At 33.0% G+C, this 19,387-nt stretch overlaps 3 protein-coding genes across 7 annotated transcripts; 1 reads left to right on the top strand and 2 right to left on the bottom strand.

The window, feature by feature from the left end:
- Positions 1–1,900: 1,900 nt before the first annotated feature.
- Positions 1,901–4,233, bottom strand: LOC123223619. The gene has a single exon (XM_044646874.1). It carries the CDS (start codon positions 4,065–4,067, stop codon positions 2,151–2,153), a length of 1,917 nt encoding a protein of 638 aa, XP_044502809.1. The 5' UTR covers positions 4,068–4,233; the 3' UTR covers positions 1,901–2,150.
- A 6,542-nt stretch (positions 4,234–10,775) lies between these two features.
- Positions 10,776–14,762, top strand: LOC123222652 (AT-hook motif nuclear-localized protein 1-like). 3 transcript variants are annotated; one of them, XM_044645530.1, is made up of 6 exons: positions 10,776–11,068; positions 11,619–12,035; positions 12,852–12,919; positions 13,300–13,431; positions 13,692–13,853; positions 14,155–14,762. In XM_044645530.1, exons 2-6 carry the CDS (start codon positions 11,693–11,695, stop codon positions 14,437–14,439), a joined length of 990 nt encoding a protein of 329 aa, XP_044501465.1. In that variant the 5' UTR covers positions 10,776–11,068; positions 11,619–11,692; the 3' UTR covers positions 14,440–14,762. The 3 variants fall into 3 exon arrangements, with proteins under 3 accessions (XP_044501465.1, XP_044501466.1, XP_044501467.1); XM_044645531.1 differs by lacking the exon at positions 10,776–11,068 and adding an exon at positions 11,133–11,313; XM_044645532.1 differs by lacking the exon at positions 10,776–11,068 and adding an exon at positions 11,512–11,532.
- An 880-nt stretch (positions 14,763–15,642) lies between these two features.
- Positions 15,643–19,130, bottom strand: LOC123222474 (protein cornichon homolog 4-like). 3 transcript variants are annotated; one of them, XM_044645265.1, is made up of 5 exons: positions 18,972–19,130; positions 17,985–18,166; positions 17,394–17,516; positions 17,236–17,303; positions 15,643–15,932 (listed from the first exon to the last, which is right to left on the bottom strand). In XM_044645265.1, exons 1-4 carry the CDS (start codon positions 19,041–19,043, stop codon positions 17,270–17,272), a joined length of 411 nt encoding a protein of 136 aa, XP_044501200.1. In that variant the 5' UTR covers positions 19,044–19,130; the 3' UTR covers positions 15,643–15,932; positions 17,236–17,269. The 3 variants fall into 3 exon arrangements, with proteins under 3 accessions (XP_044501200.1, XP_044501198.1, XP_044501197.1); XM_044645263.1 differs by lacking the exon at positions 15,643–15,932 and adding an exon at positions 16,490–16,882; XM_044645262.1 differs by lacking the exon at positions 15,643–15,932 and adding an exon at positions 16,490–16,992 and having other exon boundaries at positions 18,972–19,129.
- Positions 19,131–19,387: the final 257 nt, after the last annotated feature.

Genomic DNA, 19,387 nt, shown 5'->3' with positions numbered 1-19,387 from the left:
CACGCGGACCAAAACACATTTTAGAATTTGGGTTTTATGTCACAAAAACTACAAAAGACAGGAAATTATTATGAACATCTTAGGGAATCTTTGATAAGATTCGTAAGAAGGTTTCCATGGGGCATTGAGCATTGCTTCAGTTCAGGCTTTCTTAGGCTTTTTGTGAGTATTTACAGAAAAGTCAACACGGTCTGAGAAAAGAAACACCAAACGGAGTGAAGTAATTTTACAGTTCTTTTGTTAACTCAACTGAAAACAGACTGCCTACCTAAAACAGACAACAAACTTCCAACCCAATGACCTGGAATATGGTTGACAGCAAATCCTACCACCAACTTGAATTGAATTTGAATCTAAATACCCATGCCAACAACCAAATTAGTATATTCTCTATTGTCTTGGCCCTGGACCCTAGAAAAATTTGCCAATTCTTCTCAATAAGGAATTTTCGACTAGCAGGTTAGTCAAAATTTGAGTGTATCAAAACTCTTTTGACATAACAGGTTTTAAAGGAAATGCTAACTGAATTGAGTGTATCAAAACTCTTTTGACATTACAAATACTAGACAACAGCATTAGATACACAAGTTCAATTTCTACCTATTGCCAGCATATCACTGTCAGATTGTTCAAGCTGCAAATGTCATTTTGCGAAACGGAAACAGAGAACACGATTGCAGAATCCATAGGCAATTACTGGCATAGGATATATAACATCCTTACTTGCCTGTAAATATTAAACATGAAGTAAACTCTTCTAACAGAATTACAATTTGCAAAATTTGTCACATCTGACAATATAGCCGAATATTTTAAACAAAAAGAAAAATGAAAGTGCAAGATCTAGTACAGAATATTCATAGATGAAACAAGTGGGCTGCTAAATAAATTCTGCATAAATGTCTTCCAAAACCATCGTCCCTAGTGCATACCTTTTTAATCTTCACATCATCAACTACATCTAATGATACAAGCCAAGTGCATACAAGTTCCACTGTTAGGAGAAAGGTTCATGTGGGAAAAAAAACAAATTGATGACAAGGACTGGCAAAATACATGTCTTTCATATCTCCGCATGAATGACACCCATAAAAGAAAAGCATGAACAATTTACAATTTTATGATCCATCAAACTAATGAATGGCCATGTAAAAGTGAGAAGATGGGATATTTAGCACCCCATTCATAGAAGCCTACATATTCAATGATTATTGAGTAAAGAAAATGGACAACATCAGAAACCCACTAGGATGCACCACTGCACCTCCATCACTACAGTGTGTATTTTATGAAAATGCAAATTCAGACTTAAATGCATCAATGGCAGAAACAAGTATAAATGATTTTAAAAAAAAAAATTATACAAATAACAAAATAGAAAGGAAAAGTGTACACATGATCGAAAGTAAGGTTCATGTGGGTAAAAAAGCAAATTGATGACAAAGGACTGGCAAAATACATGTCTTTTATATCTCTGCATGAATGACACCCATAAAAGAAAAGCATGAACAATTTACAATTTTATGATCCATCAAACTTATTAATGGCAATGTAAAGGCGAGAAGATGGGATGTTCAGCACCACATTCATAGATGCCTACATATTCAATGACTATTGAATAAAGAGAATGGACAACATTAGAAACCCCCTAGGATGCACCAGTGCACCTCCATCACTACAGTGTATATTTTACAAAAATGTAAATTCAGACTCAAGTGCATCAATGGCAGAAAGAAGTATAAATGATTTTAAAAAAAAAAAACAAATTATACAAATGACAAAATAGAAAGGAAAAGTGTACACATGATCGAAAGTAAATTCCACCTATTTTGTCCTGAAACAAGATTATATATAGTAACAACTTATGCATACAGAACAAGTAGAAAAAAACTGATGTGAATTATAGAAGAACCTCATCAAAAATCATTAAGGCCTAGAAAATGGTTAACAGATAGTTATAATAAGTTATTTGCAGAGCAGCCAATTGGCTATAATTTACAGAATTACACACAACAAACCTAAAAGCACGTGGGAAGATCCAATCTTGAGTATACATAAATGTACAACCCAGTTTCAGCTACATGAATAGATGAATGGGTGCTATTAAACTCATGACTAAGTTAGAGAGGGTTAACTGGTTCTTGAGGGCTCTACACAATTTCCCCATGTCTAAAGCCACTGTCTCCACAATCAGCGCTGGAGTCCAATCCACAAGGAGAGTCATACCATTTAGGATTATCGTGGTAGAAACTATCAACTGGTATACCAACAAGACCTACATCTCCCTCTATTGACTCATCATGTCTCATGGGCTTGGTTAGTTTAGTATCTTCACAATCAAGAATGCTTTTATCATCAAAATCACTGCACTTCAACCACTTATCAGGCTTACAAGGCCCGCTCATAAGATCCTTTTCACTTCTACATTCTGCTCTCATTGGCTCCCAAGGAACAACATCCCCGAGTGTTCGCCCAAAACTATCTTCATCATCCTCAATCAATTCCGTATCCTTCCCATCACCAAGCGTTCTCCAATGTGCCAAATCACCTTCCGCCACCAGCACATCATCTGAATGAGGCTTGTCAGACATCAACCCAATTGATTTTGAACCTTCTTCTCCAATACTTCTAACCTTATTCAACACATCAAACAATTCTTGAGAAACTGAAACTAGTAACTCGTGTGGGATTCTCCCAAGTCTCTCTTCAAGCAATCCAACCTCGGCTCTTAATTCCTGCACTTGTTGTAAAACAGAAAGCGGCAAATCACTCTCATCCTTCCCCATCAAGCCAAATCCCTCACTTTCTTCTCTCACTCCATAAACCATTTCTTGATCCATTAAATAGCCACCTTTTGTCCCAACAACTCGATGTATAATCCTTGCATTCCCATCCAATGGCCCGGGCTCATGCCCTGAATGCACCGCATACAACTTAAATACTGCCATCCCCTCCTCTTGATACACAAATGTCTTATCCTTCTCATTATAATTTGCAATAGGTACTATAGCCCTAATCCTAAACCCACAACCACATCTCTTTGATGCATAAGGTTCTCTCTTCAACATCCTAGACTTCTTTGCCACGGGCTCTCCAGCTCTATGACACGCATAATCTTTCACTTCAGCCATAAAAGGCTTATACCTAATATACTTCTGTCTAATACAAAGCACAACCTTATGTTTGGCCGCTAATTGTTGTAACCTATGGGGAACCTCTTTAGCAGGAACATCAAAGGACTCAGTATACTCAAACCTCCGCCGTTTACTCCTGGATGCGGACCCTGATGAGGCAGAGCAAACAGGGCAAGCGGCCACACAAACCCTAATGTAACTTTCGGGTATACCGTAAAATTTGGCACCCACGGTCCACACTTGTTTAATTCTCTCTATTGTTTCTTTAAGCCCTAAGTGTTTTAAGTCAGCATCGCCATGAAATCTCATAACAATATCTTGCCATTGATTAAAGTGAGAAACATATTGCTGCGAATTATTCTTGAAACAGAGGAATTCGTTACCAGAATTGGGATCCACATGGACCGTTAGTTTGTCCTGGATGCGTTTCCATGCGGTCAGGTAAGCCGTATCCTCGTTGCGGTCCTTCCACACGGAGCGCCAAGATTTAAGAACGGCCTTCGGCGTGGCGGCTTGGATCTCGGCCGGAGTAGCCAGCCGTTGCTCCAAAATGCAACGGATCATCAAAGCATGCGATTCCGCGTTGAAGGTATAGAATTGAGTCGAAATATGGGGCTCAGGGCTAATGTAAGCCGTTGGTTGATTCGGCACCTTGTTGTGGATGACATCAGTGTTGGTGGTGTTAGTAGTCGCTGCGTCGTCATTTTCGGAGGAAGAGTGACTTGGAGAGTCGTCGGAGGAGGTTCGAAACACAACGATTTCCGGAAGAGAAGAGAAAGGAGGGTCATCGTGATTGGGGTCATGAATGGACGGCTGAGATTCAACTAGCTGGGTGATGATCAAAGGATGTGAGGTCAGATCATGATGATGATGATGATGATGATGGTGGTGGTGGTGATGGAAGAGATCGTCTTCTGTTTTGTGAGTATTCATGAGAGAAAGATAACAGTTTCTTTCTCGGTAACTTCCTAGGCTTTGTTCAGTTTCTCTGACATTTTTACACCTCAAGGCAAGGGCTAAGCTAAGGTAACGGTGGTTTATACTGTCTCTCTCTTCGCAACTTGAAAAAGGTTTCGTATGCTTTTTATATTCTCTCTCCTTCTCATCTCTTCTCTTCTTTTTTTTTTTTATTATTATTATTTAATTTCTCGTTCTCTTTGTTTTCTTGCTCACCGAGAGGTGATCACAGCCTCAGGCTATCTCGGTTATGATCCCCACCACACATGATAAAAGCTACTTCCCTAACTTTCTCTCTCTTGTTAATGGCTTTTAACCTACAGTGTTGGGTCTGAAATCTCCACCGGGCTAGACATAAATTCATTTAGATGAAATTTGTTTTGAGCTTCCAATTTGAAAACCGAATTAAATTCAAATTATTCATAATTTTAATTTTAAAAACTTAATTTAAACTCAAGTCAATCAATTTTTAATTCAAGTCAAGAGATGTTTAGGATTGTTTGGGTTTGTATCTATATTTATTAGCAGTAATTAGTGTGGTCTAAGTCAAAGTTTTATATTAATCTAAACCGGTGGATTAGATTAAACTATAATTAAACTATGTAATTATTGAGATTTGAGAAATGTGTTTAAATTTATGTAATTAGCAAGATTCTAAAGCGAGTCCCAATAATTGGGAGACATGCATCCTATTATTCAATCACATTACTGTTTTGTTATATTTTATTTTTCAAAATTAGATTTCAAAAAATATATAAAATTTTACAACCGCTTGAATCCATCAATTTCAAGACAAGTAATATACCACCAAACCAAATTTATTTTTGTATTGTTACAGTGTAGCTATTGGGCCTACGGCCTTAATTACAGACATCATGTGTGATTAGAACTGTGTTTGAACAAAATTAAATGCAGTCAAAGTGAGTTTTACACTCTGACTTGTCTTTTATGCCAGCAGCTAGCCATCAAAAGTCTGATTCTCCTATACATGCCTTTCCCTCTTCGGATTATGGTTTTCTTTTCGGCTGGATTCGATTGGATCGGGCCCAAATGAGGCCCTCATAAGACTGTTTAATTTTTTTAAAAAAATTCAAAAAAATTATATTTATATTTAATTTAAAAATAATTTTATTTTAAATTTAATTTCAATCAATTCAAATTTAAATATTCAGATAAACTAAGTTTGAAATTAAATTCAAATCGTTCGTATCAAATTTAATCCTTATTTTTTATTTTACTTGCATTTTAAAAAAGAAATAAATATATAAACAAATAAAGGTTGGTGAACTATATTCCCAAATCAAAGCTATTAAGATTTTATATATTCAAATGTTTAATATAGAACCTAATAATTGATATTTATAATTGATAAAAAAGGATTAATTTCTATTCAAATTATATTAAAATTATAAAATTTCACTCTTAAAGTAGGTTGAATAAGAATCCAATTGCTTTGAACTCAACTTTTAACTTAAATAAATACAAATTAAACCATTATAATTTAAATTCAAACTCGACCTAGGATTTAAGATTTTAGCGAGTTCACACTCAAAAGTCACTGAGCCGCCTGGGCTCAACCATACTTAGTTGGATTCCACTTGGATTATACCCCGAATCTGACGCCAGTAATTTATTTATTTATCTACTTTTTGGTTGGGAGCGGCGATGGTTGAATTGAATCATTGACTTCAAAAGTCACAACTCACAATTTTGAGACGGAAAGAGGCGCTGAATTTTAATTTGATGGTGCATTCACTTTTGATGAATTATGAAATTTTGATTGGACAAAACTTCCGTAATGTCAAATCTTGACTTGGTCAAATCTATTCTACCTGTAGTGACACGTAATAATATCAATTATTCTTCCCTTGAGTTGGATGTCATCTTCAATTTTTTTTTTCTTGTTTTATGAGTTTATTTTAAATTAAAAATCCAGTGAATAGACCTAATCAGACAGACGAAAATTCTAAATTTAGTAATTGATTTTATAATAATTATGACAAATAAATTAATTTTTTAATAATAAATCAAAATTTTGGCAGTGATATAATCTTCCACAAATTTTGAATTTATAGCTTCTTAATTGGATATTCTATTTTTACCATTCCGGTTAACTTTCATGGGCTTGATTTATTCTATTGCTTTGTAGGTGCGACAGTACCTTGACGCGTGGCAAGAGAAGAAGCAAGAAAGGAAAAGAGTATAACCCCGAGATTTCTGTTTGAACATGCTTCTCTTTATGAGCATGCCTCCCTTCATGGACTTTGCTTGACTTTTTTATTTTTACTTTTTATATTTTAGGATCAAAAGATACTTATGGGACAAGCGATGACAGAGAAGGAAGTACTTTATGTTCATGGGTCTATACTCAGTTCATCAAAGACTGGGACGAAGGTTTCCCAAACTTCATCAAGAACGAAAAGAAATAGGAAACTCTTCCTTGGTGGGAAGATGCTTTAAAACTTAATAGCTGAAAAGGCTACTCTTCATGTTTGTGTGCATGAAGAAACTCAATCCAGATTAACTAATATTGAAACCACCCCTATGTTTGACATATGAACAAACTGATATTGAAACCACCCCTATGTTTGTGTGCATTCAAATAAGAAGTTTGAGAGTTTGAATAGAAACACTACCCTGATAAATCCCCAGCCATCTGGGGGATTGGCAACTTGTTCTGGTATATACTGTATCATCTATAATAAGAATACAATTGTCACATCTTTAGACTACTTAAACTATAATCTTCTTTTTTGTTACCGACAAGAATTATAGTTGAGCACTGTATAATTAACATAGTTTAATGAGAGTGTATTTGCAAAATGAGTTCCACATTTTAAATTGGACCTATTCGGTGAAGATACTGGGAAAATCTGGCTGCTAGGAACATGACTCTGATAATTTTTAGTTTTATTAGGTGCCTCATCTGAAGAGTTTTTCTTATTAATCGTATTACTGTTTGGCAAAGAAGAAATCAATAACATAAAGAACTGTCCCGTCCCGTTTCAAGTGCCAACAACTCCTCAAATCGCGGAAAACTCTTTCCATCCCATGCTTATGGCCATGACACTGCCTAGGATCGGAGCTACCTTTAGACTAGATGGTGTCATGGCCCTCTATAGATTATAAATTATATCTTCATGTGACAATCGTTGAGTGGCATTATAAAACTAACTTAAATAAGTCTGAATTCAAATGAAATATTAAATTTCAATCGAATTCGAGTGAGTCATAGAGTCAAATTCAGATTGGCGTTTAAATGTCTAATCTGCCTGGCCAACTTTACAACCTAATACATTAGGTGCCGGCGACATGCTTGAACTGTAAAAGATTAATTATCTGTCGTTCTAAAAGTGATTATTTCGTACTGAAGCAAATCATGTATATGTTGATTTGGTTTCAAATTATAAGACCTCATAATGATCCGCTTGGGAATTTTGGCTATTTTGTTTTATACTTATTCAATTCAACTTTGAAATAATAATAATAATAGCAGCTCAATAAAGCGCATTGAAATTAGCGAGCGAGGCATGTGGATTCCTTTTCCATACGATTTCTTTTTTGACCAATTAAATGGTTTTCAGAGAAATAAAGTTATACGTTGAAAATAAGGGCGCAGGACTTAATCCCACCCAAATTTTGACATATTTTTTAAATTATATCAATAAAATTTAAAAAATCTAAAATTTTATTCATAAATTAATTATTATTAAAAATATAAATAAAATAGTTATTTTATTAATAATATTAAAAAAATATAAAACTTATTATATTTTTTCGTCTTTATTTAAAGTTTTTTAACTTTCAAAAGTATTATTTTTCTTAAAATCTAAAGTTTTTTTTTTTTTCTCTTCGACCACCGATGATGATGTTTTGGTATCCTACCTTCTTAAGCAATGATGTAACCGGAACGATAAAGGCTTTGTTGTCTAAATGAAGCCTTCATCGTCTCGGTTACATCATCGCCTAAGAAAGTAGGATGATGAAACGTCATCGCCAATGGTTGAAGAGTCTTCATCGTCCTGGTTGCTTCGTCGTTGGCGAAGGTAGGGTTTTGTCATCCATTGTCAACGACGAAGGAAGAACTAGAGCCGAGAATCAAAAAATAGAGAGGGATTTTGAAATCTTTAAGGGAGAAAAATAATTTTTTCAAAACTTGATCATAAAAACAAATTATTAATTTTTCAAATTAAGGGAGAAAATTATATAAATTTTTATGATTTTAGGGTTTATTAGTAAATTTTATCATGTCTCTAAAAAAATTTTTAATAATAGCTAGTTTGTTAGTGAAATTTTGGATATTTTAAATTTTACATATGTGATTTTAAAAATATATTAAAACTTAGGCTTAAAAATAACTGTGCAAGGATGCATTCAACGGTAAAGACTGGGTTAGAGAAGTGCTTGAAGTGTACTTAGTAAAGAAGATATATTAATATTAAATTATCGATTTATTAATCCTTATAGTTATGAGAATAGTCAAGGTTTTATTTATTAATAATTCTTCTTATCTGACTTAAGTAAAATTTATTTAAAAAACATATATTTAAAGAGCCACCCTGCTTATTCAAGGGGATAGTCTTAATGGCCAAAGCAAGGGTACCTGAAAAAAGAGTGGTAGTCATTAACTACCGTAAATTAAAATTAAAAATTTAATTTAATTGATACAGTATTTATAAAAGTAAATCATTAAATTTACAGTTTTTTTACTTTAATATAATCAATTTAGACTGATTAGATTAAAAAAGTAATTCTCAATTAAATGTAAAAGGATATTTGATTTCAATAAAATTTTTTTATTTGAATTAATTCAAATATTTATAACTTATTTATTTAAAAAGTCATTATTATTCGTATAAATAAAATTTATAACTTATTTATATAATTTAAAATAATAATATTTGATAAATAATTTCAAAAAAGAAAAATAAATATATATATTACCAAATCTGATAATATTGTATCAATTTATATTAATACATTATTAATGTTAATATGTTATTATTATGTAGTATAAATTATTTATTTTACATTTAATTTATACAATCATCTAGAGGGATGATGAACCCTTACTTGTTTATATTCATTTTATAATTAGTATATGAAATTTAATTGTTTTTTAATAATTAAATGACTTTTTTTTTTCACTTCAATCTTGATATAATATTAAACTTTTATTTTTAAATTTAAAAATAATATTTATCTATATGTTAAATTTGTTTGTAAAATTTATTAATTTTTTTTATAAAATTAGTAAAAGGAGAAAAAAGCTCTTTGATATCAATTTATCGTCTGTAAAATTATAAAATGTTTATCCATTTTTACCTTAATTAATATTTATAAAAACAAAAATATCAATATTTTAATAACTGGTTAATTATGTTCAAATTTTAACTATTACAAATGTTAGGAGCAGATAGAAGCGGCAAGAAAATATAATAAATTATAGGCCAAAAATGTATTTTCATTCAAAATTTAGTGTTAATTCAAATTTATATTTATTAATTTTTAAAAATTTAAATATTTATTCGTTATTAAATATTGTTATTATTGTCAGAGGAATATTATCACTTAATAAAAATATTTAAAAAAAATAAAAATTTATTATATTTTTTTCAAATTTAAAAATCTAATAAATTTTTTTTATTTAAAGTTTGAAAAAAAAAAACTCCCCCCCCCCCCCAGATTTTTCCAACCACTTTATTGATGCCGAGAGACTACTATAGTTGTATTCTCTATCCCTTCTAGTTTCTCTATTTATCGTATTATATTATTGATTATCCTTAATTGATGAAGACAAAGATGAATTGTTGTCTTCATTGGAATTGAGAGGTGAGCCTTTGTCGATTGGTGATAATTAAAAATGTATCAAGATGGATAGAGAAGTCTAGAGAGAGAAAACTTGGCCGTTATAATATTAAACTATTAACAATGATAGTTAAAAAAATCTTAATAAAAAATATTTATTTTTCAATATTTGGGTAGAGAAAATTTGTTAAATTTTCAAACATAGAAAATGTAATAAATTTGTTTATTTTTTAAATATTTTTATTAAATAATAATTTTATTTTTATAATAATAATTAAATTTAATGGAATAATAAATTTTAAGATTTAAAAAATTAATGAGGGTAAGATTGGGTTTGTACCAAACCTGGGGTGGGATTGAACCTTTTAACCTAACTTGGGGCTGAAGAATTGTCCGGCCGTTTTAAAGTGGTTTTTCATCACCATGAGTACATTATGACGCATGATGATTGGCAGGTTACGCAAATTAAAATCTCACCGTCAGATGTTTGATGCAACACACTTCAGCGGCAAATTTTGGTAATTAGGAACAAGTGATGGGTAATACCTGGCATTCAATCTTCTACTGGCTGGACGAAAAAGACAAAAAAGCAGGTCAGGGGCAACGGAAAGGTCGGCCAAACGACGATGCCTTTACAGCTTTAAATGGAAAAACGAGAAACACAAATAATAAAAAAACTTTTCATTTTTTCCATTAACTTTTTAAATCAAATTACCAAATTATCCATTCTTGCAATTTTCAAAATTCAATTTCCCTCACGGACGTGAAATTTCTCTCAACCAAATTGTATATATCGGGTTTAGCAATTAATTAATAATTATTTCCGATTTTTTAAATATTTTAGTATTTTAAGTATATTATATTTATTATTTTCATTTTTCACCAGCAGTCTCGGTTGAGACAGTGAGACAGGAAACACCGGCTTTCGGATTTCCGACAACTGAAAAGTGGAAAAAAATAGTCGGTTTACTGTTTTCTCAGGAAACAAACATAAATTTTTTTTCTTCCAAGTAGTTAGTAACCATACTGATTTTTTTTTTTTGAAATTTCACTACGAGAAAAAGCTTCTAAATCACTGTTTGAGCTCTGCAAATGTGAAAAGGTCTTAGACAGGCAGTTCTATTAAAGTTAGAGAAGAGCTTTTTGGAGTGTCAGAATCACTGTTACAGGTCATGATCTTAGAAACTGGAAGACCTCAGTTTTATTTTTGTCTTATCTTTTGTTTCTTTATTTAGCCGTTGTTGAAGTCACTGATTTTGAACATTTTAAGTTTAGGAAATTTGTGAGTTTGAGCTTTGCTTCGTTTGATTCTGGTTCATGGAGTACTGATTTAGTTATTGGTTTTGATCTTTGAAAAATTTAGCACAATCTTGAGCTTTCAGTAACTGTTCTGGCGTCTCCTGATGAACTATCGGTTAGCAGTTTCTGATGTTCAATTTATTTTTATGAAAATAGATTTGTTCTGACTATTTCTAAGTTGTAAACTACAATTTTAAGATTTGGATAAATTTTAAGTACATTTAAGTTGTGTGTGAAGATATGGAAGTTGCGTATAATAATTGAATTACTTTGTGTTCTTTGAGTGTTCCGAGAGAAACCTAGCTTGAGAAGCACGTTTTAAAGATGAAGAAGTGTTAGTTGCATTTTCCCCCTAAAATATTTGTGTTGTATATAAAATAATATAGTTAATATCTTGCTAAGCAAACGATTTTTATGCAGGTCTGTGCTTTAGATGCTGGTAGGTGTATCTAGTTCTGTCAAAAGTTGGACAGTTTGTTGTATTTAGCCTATGCATGGAAGCAAGAGAAGGAATGTCAGGAGTTACAGTGATAAGGGCAGAAGCTCCATCAGCCTATCATGTGGCTCCAAGAACTGAAAATCCGAGCCAAATTGATGGGTCCCCAACAGTAGCAGCTTCCTCAGTTAGTGTAGCATTGACCGGACCCACTGAAAAGAAGAAGAGAGGTAGACCACGGAAATATGGGCCAGATGGGACTGTTGCTATGGCATTGTCACCAATGCCTATTTCATCTTCGGCTCCACCTTCTGGTCACTCCTTCCCTGGGAAGCGAGGGAGAGGGAAGCACAGTGGTTATGAAAGTAGGCTGTTCAAGAGAATGGGGAAGGACAATTTTGGTAATAAGTTATTTTCAAGCTGTTTATCTTGTCATATTAGTAGCATGGTATTCAGTTTGAGCTTACGTTCTGTTTTATTGATTTATTTCTGTATTTGATAGTGGAACTGTGGACTACTATCCAATTTGAAATTCCCTTTAACAAGATTCCTTGCATGTAATCTTTTATCAATAATAATACTGTTTAAAGCGTGGGTACTTGTTATGAGATGCTATTGTACAATTTTGGAAGTATAATGCTGATTCTATAGATGCCAAGGGTGGGCTATTCTGGGTTTGGTTTGGGGGTGAGGAATATTTCTTATGTGGCTAAGATTTGTTACCTTTTTGCCTTTATGCAAAGGATATTACTAGATGCTTTTAAAAACAGAAATTGGAGAAATGTGTTAAAGTTGCATATATACTTATTGGTAATGCCTTTTGGTTATTTGGAATGGCTTTAAAAAGCTGACTGATAAATATGTTCATTTTATTCCTGATCTCTTAGGATATTTGTGGTCCTATTGATGTAATTGTTTGTTTTTTGGTGTTTAATTTAATTGTTAAATGCTTTTTGGCAATTTTGCTTATCTTCCTCTTGGATAGAGATATAAATCTGTTGAGTATAGGTTAGATTTAGTCAGTCTACTTGAGAAGTTTTTTCTTTTATATAATCAGTCTACTTGTTCCTACTATTATAAATACCTGGCTTCAATCGATTGAGAAAATATTTTCATAATTCTATGACAGGACTAAAAGTGTCCATAGTAGCAGACTGTTATTTGCTTAAAATGCCAAAACTTTTGGATTTACTTATTGCTTGATTGTCATTTTATAGGTGAGTTATCTGCTTGTTCTGTTGGTGCAAATTTTACGCCCCATGTCATCACTGTCAATGCTGGCGAGGTATGTTTAGTTATAGAAGAAAAACTTTATTTCATTGATTGCATAAAGTTTCAGTTTCACATTTTGATTCATTAACATTGTCAAAGCTTTAAGCAAGTGGGGTCCACCATTTTTTGTGACTATGACATCTTTGCTCAAGTGTAATGTAAATGGAAATTGTGCTTGTATATTGTTTATAACATATATTTACTTCAACAGGGACCTTAAATTTGTGTTATGTATATATATGTGCAATTGTAATATTTGTGGTTTACATTATATCAAATAAGTGCAATTTTCTCTTCACATTTTCAGTGGTCTGGATGACATTTATTATTTAAAAAAGAAATTTTGAAAATTTTCTGTTGTCTTCATTGGGGATGTTTCTTTGGTTGTTGAAGGATGTTACAATGAAGGTTATATCATTTTCTCAACAAGGGCCTCGAGCAATTTGTATCCTATCTGCAAATGGAGTAATTTCAAATGTTACACTTCGTCAACCTGATTCTTCTGGGGGCACACTGACATATGAGGTCTGACATTTTGTATTCCTCTTTGAAAATAATTTGTGATGAAATTGTTCAGGTGCTCTGTGCCTTCCTGTTATGTGTTTACTTCGTTATTCCTGTTGCGTTAATTTTTGTATGTGAAAATTAGTATGTAGCTGTGAATATTTGAAAATTATACTTTTACAGTTGTATTAATAATATGGCTGTGTAATGATTTGGTAGTCTTCCAAGGTTCTGCTCTCATTTTCAAGAAAAAATTTCTCCGCTCTTTCAATTTTTGATAGGGTCGCTTTGAAATTCTTTCCTTGTCTGGATCATTTATTCCTACGGAGTGTCAAGGGACAAGAAGCAGATCAGGTGGCATGAGTGTCTCTTTGGTGAGCCCAGATGGTCGTGTTGTAGGAGGAGGAGTTGCTGGACTTCTAGTAGCAGCTAGCCCTGTGCAGGTAATTTTTTTTTCCAATTCCAGTTTTATTTTCATTATTTAGGATCAGGAATAGAATGATCAATGTGTAGGCCTGTTGTAAAAAATGATAGCATATGACCTATTTAAGACAGCAACAACTAACAGGTTAAACCCAAGGACTTCGACAGAATGCAACATAGGGGACCTTATCTTGAGTGCGTAGAATAAAATCTAAATTTAACCTGATACTCTTGCCATAGCACTTGATGAAACATTTGTAACTACAAAAACTATGGCCTTGAATTTTTTCGTAACTGGCCTTTTTTTTTTTAACTTGCCAGGTTGTGGTGGGCAGTTTTCTACCGGGCAACCATCAAGAGCAGAAACTCAAGAAACAGAAGGCAGACTCCGTGCTGGCTACAGGTACACCACCCCCTAGTATTGCTACTATCTCACCTACTTCAAATGCAGACAATGATAGCATGGATAGAAATGGACTGCAAAGTTCTAGCACGATGAAACGAAACCTTGCTCTGTCACATCCCTTCGGAAGAGAAAACTGGAGCACCATGCAGGAACCTAGAAATTCCACGACAGACATCAACATATCTCTACCCGCCAGTTAACATGACAATCGCCAAATCAGGATCTCAAGGTCTGACTGACTCTATTGATCCCTGATTTGATATTATAATATCACTAGAAAAGTTGAGGATTGGTTCTGATCTGAATTTAATTTTAGGATGTGGGGTTACAGGATTTCCAGTTAGGTTAAATGCTTTTATTTCCAGCCAAGAGTGCTATTATTTTTTAGCCCTCTTTGTAATCTTAGGTTCGATCAGGCTTTTACATCTGATTTCTAGGCTAATTCAGTGGAGGCTGTTATCCTAGTTTGTTGTTTTATTACTGACAAATTTATTGGCGACCAACTTAATTTGCTTAACTCTAATTACTCTTTTTCGTTCGTAGCTTATTTTCATTCTGCTTTTATTGTTAACTTATTCCTTAAGTAATTAAGATCGATCTCATCGGTTAAAAAACAAAGGAAGCCATTTGCCTGTATGAAGAGAGGGTAAACAATAGATCTCACATTTTCAGTTATTCAGTTGTTTAGGTTCAAAATTCTGTAGCGGCAAATTTTGATGATGACCTGGATTGAGTTGAACCCGATTAGGGTTCAAGTGACACGCAAGTCAACATTAAATTTTGGGGTGGTTGGATATCTGTTACTGTTCTGTTACGTACTGTTGTTGGCCACTGGTTGTCCCCACCTGTTAAAATCAGTAAAACTTCCTGCTAATTTCAACAAAAGCATTGTGTATGCAATCAAATCATTCAGTGCTCTCTTGCGTGGAAAAGTTGAGTTGCTTTTCACTCTCTGGCTAAACCAAGTAACCTTATCGGTGCAATAAATATATTAGTTAATGAATTGTAATATATTCGAGGGGGTGAATTCGATTTTAAGGGGTGTTGTATTATTGAATTTGAGTTTAAATCTATATGACTTGTAAATTTATAAAATTTAATATTAAAATATTGTTATTTTAATTAATTTTTATTTTTATAATATTAAATTGAGTTTTATTAAATTAAGCTTAGCATAAGTACAATTTGAGTTTAATTACACTCAAATTAAGCCAAGTTGAAGTGGTTCAGACCAAGCTCCTCAAACTCAACTCGTCTGAACGAAATTAAAATTGGGATGATGTACACTCAAATCTGTCTTAAATCTAAACACGGGACCCATTCACTGACAAAACAACAAAACCCACGGTGGTAGTCAATTCTGTCCAATTTGATAGGATCATGGAAGAAGGATGCCATCTTGTTCTCACGGTGACTCAGAGTTCCAATATTGTAATTATTTTTTTTTGGGCTTTTATAATTTAATTGTATTCAACCTTCACCTAATCTGTTGTGGAAAATTTGTGTTACATTTGACTTCATAGTGTGTCTCTAAATTAACATGGGATCTATAAATTCACACTGGGCAGCTTTATATTGTCAGCAAGCTATGACATAACCTAACTCACTCATGAGAAAGGCGTTGGTAAATTAAATTGGATATGGGATCCACTGCTGAATTCGATCCACGTCAGTCAAGCCCCAACAAGACATCCTTAAAAATCAATTAGAGATCAATGAGTTCAGATTTAATCACAACTTGTTTCGTCTAAATTCAAAAAGTTTAGAGCGAATTCAACCTTAGCGGATCCAATTAGTATATTGCTTTTTTAGCTTTCAGAAGAAACAGACACTATAGAAATGCAGTCGCAGCCAAACGATAAAAAATAAGACAATTTCATTAGGCAATTAGATAGAACGACTGGATTACTTTCCTATATGAAAGAGAAAATGGTAAAACTATGACTTATGAGCACAAAAAACAACTGCATGGAGAAAAACTGGCTACCGTACAACCATACTCTGTGATTGATTACTTCCTTGAAATTCCAATATGATCTCCAAAAGTTTGCACCTAAATACACCCGGAAGGAAAAACCTGAAGCTGATCAAATTACAGTAACAAGCAAGGGCCAGACAATAACCGACACGATGACAAGAATAAGTAAATCGAGAAGACCTCATCCTTACAAATAAAAGTCAGAGTTCTACAGCATCTTGTCAAGTATTATAGCTTTGATCATTTTTTTTCACTTTCACATCAGAATAGAATAGGGAAAAAAGATATGATATTCTTATATTCCACCATGGAAACCAACAGTTACAGGCTAGACTTACGAGTTTATTTACAATTACATATATGCAAAAATCAGGCGTTCAAATCACACTCTCATGGCCCACAAACGTTATAAACATTACAAACTATATTTCATTGTCTCCTGTGAATAGTAAAGATCCTCCAACACTAGATCCTAGAAGAAATTATCTAAAATCTTCCTCCACAATTGCCTCCACAACTACCATGAGATATGAAGCCACCTACAACTCCACAGACTCACTGTTCCTTCAACTGCAAATCTTTACCCAACATCATCATCCCTGCTGCTGCCACTGACACTGCCTTCTCCACCAATATTATTACATAGAATGAATTTACCCATCCACCTGGATTCAACTTATTCATATAAATAATACAACAGATTTTTACCACTCAAATTGAATTTTACCCAATTTCTTGAGCTGTTCCACAGCGCTTGTCCACAAGTGTTGTTGCCCTTTAATAGTAAACATACTAATGAGTTCAATATTCTGTCATTATACGGTTTTTTTATTTTTTTGGTTATTATCAATCCTTATCAGTATTGACATCAGTAATTTTTGTTATCTTTCCTAGTTATTCAGAACAAAAGGATGGAGGCTTGTACATGCTACCAAAAAAAACAGCGCATCTTACTTCATAACAGTGTTCAAAACACCCTCAATGTTGAAGAGCGATGTAAAAGGATTTAAATACTTACTTTCGGCAAACTTTGTCAGAGACCTGATGTCTGACTAATCATGTTGTTCTCCGACAGTCCAAAGTAGCCTACAATACATTTAAAATCAGAGACCACAAAAAATAAATTGCTTCATGAAGTCTAGTGAGTGATTCACTTAGGATAATATGTCATAATACCAGAATATACATAAGACTAAGAGGATTATGAGATAGCCAAGCTTAAAAAGCCGTTGCTTCTTTTCCCCATTCAGCTGGCTGTAGATCTCAGTTACATCCACTAAGTGTTGTCCCCTCCTATACCTGCTCATGGGATAACATGTCATATCATAATATTGTTTTCTACACATTTATTTTGCATTAAACATGCAGCAAGATGGAAACAAACTTTATATAATTGCAGTCCAGATACCATCTAAATGTATCAAAACTACCAGGAAAATTAAAACCAATTGGAGCATGCACATTAAAAACCAGCAGTTGATCTAAACATGACAAAAACATTGCATACAAAAATGCTACTATAATTACATATGATCATTTCCATTAGTTCAAAGCCGGTTAAACTTAAATGAAATTCTATTCATGTGATTAGTTCAAAATGGGGAGAAAACAAAAGGAAATCAAGAAGTCGCGGCTTGCATTTATGAGATGATAAATAATGCAAAGATTTGCTGACGTGATCCAAAGAAAATGAACCAGCAACATTGACAGAAAGTATCATGTTATTGGTAAAATGTTATTGTGATTAAAAGATTGAAAGAAACTTACAGTCCCATATTGTAGTGTAGATATGGGAGAGACAACAGAAACATAAACCAATGTCCTGTCATAAGATATATGATGCATAAGATTCCGTGAGTAGCAAACTCTGGAAAAACTAGCATGTTTATCTGAGCTGCTGAATCATATGGGTTAATATAGTCCACTTCAAGGCCCGTCAAACACATGAGCTGCAACTAAAACAACCAAGCGTGAGAACACAGATCTTAACAAAACTTTTCCCTTGATAGATATTCCAATTTCCTTTAAAAAAAAAAAAAAAACCTATTTTGTCCAATAATTCCATCTTAAGATCAAGAAATCAATTATATTAAATAGCTGAATTGTTTTCCAACAGAAGGTAACAAACAGTTTAAGAAGTTATAACAAATGTGCTCATTTCAATATTTCTTTCTGAAACAAACTAAAATTCTATACTGTAATTTATGAATTGACAGGTAGTCTTTACAAAGGTGGTCTCGTCTTTATTGAATTATTAACAAAGTAATTTTGCATGCACTAACAAAAGTTACAAACATGGGTATAAACATTGATATGTTATCGCGTGATTAGGTAATTTTGAGTTAAAACTAAAATCCATCAGTGCTTGTACCCTTGTTTATAAATTATAACTATTGTTAGTACATCAAAAAGAATCAATTTAACTTACCCTAATTAAAGTAGCATCCTTCACTTTCAATGGAAGTTCAAGAAGCAACTTTTTTAACACGATATTCAAAACATAATTTGAGAATTACAATTCTATAAAAAAACTCACGAAAAACAGAAACAGAAGCTCATTTTGGATTAACATTCTAAAAAAAAAACAATAAGAACACAACAGTTGAAACACCAAACAAGCCATGCAATTTGATTCTAGCATTTCTAGATTTAAAATATGCAAATTTTAACTGCCAGGAGAGAATCAGACAAATATCAAATATTAACAGAAAAAGAAGGAAACAATATTGAAGGTGAGAATAATAGAGACATGACCTGGTAGCTGAGAATGGCGAGAAGAGATATAAGAAAGGTGAAGACCAGTAGCCATCCAAACAGGTCTCCCATGGTCTTCTCCTATCTTTCCTTCACTTCTCTAGAGCCACTGCTCCCTGCTTTGGCTTTTGGCTTCTGCTTTTCGTCGATTCTAAATCAATTTATACGCTACATTCTGTATTATGTTATCAAGATGTTCTCTTAAAACTTTTGTTATCTTTTAAATTAAGAGCAATACTATGTGTATTCACTTTGGATACATAAATATATACAAACTCATATATATCATTATATGATTGGTTATTATTTTATTCTTAATTCAAAATCATCCAATCATATGATGACACATATAAATGTGTATACATTTGTGTACCTAAGTGGGTACACATAGTTTTATTGTTAAATTAAATATCTGA

This window comes from Mangifera indica, chromosome 8, assembly GCF_011075055.1.
Source record: "Mangifera indica cultivar Alphonso chromosome 8, CATAS_Mindica_2.1, whole genome shotgun sequence".
Taxonomy (NCBI): Eukaryota; Viridiplantae; Streptophyta; class Magnoliopsida; order Sapindales; family Anacardiaceae; genus Mangifera; species Mangifera indica.
Note: the sequence above shows the minus strand (reverse complement) of the source record. Positions and strands in the feature narration are given on the sequence as shown.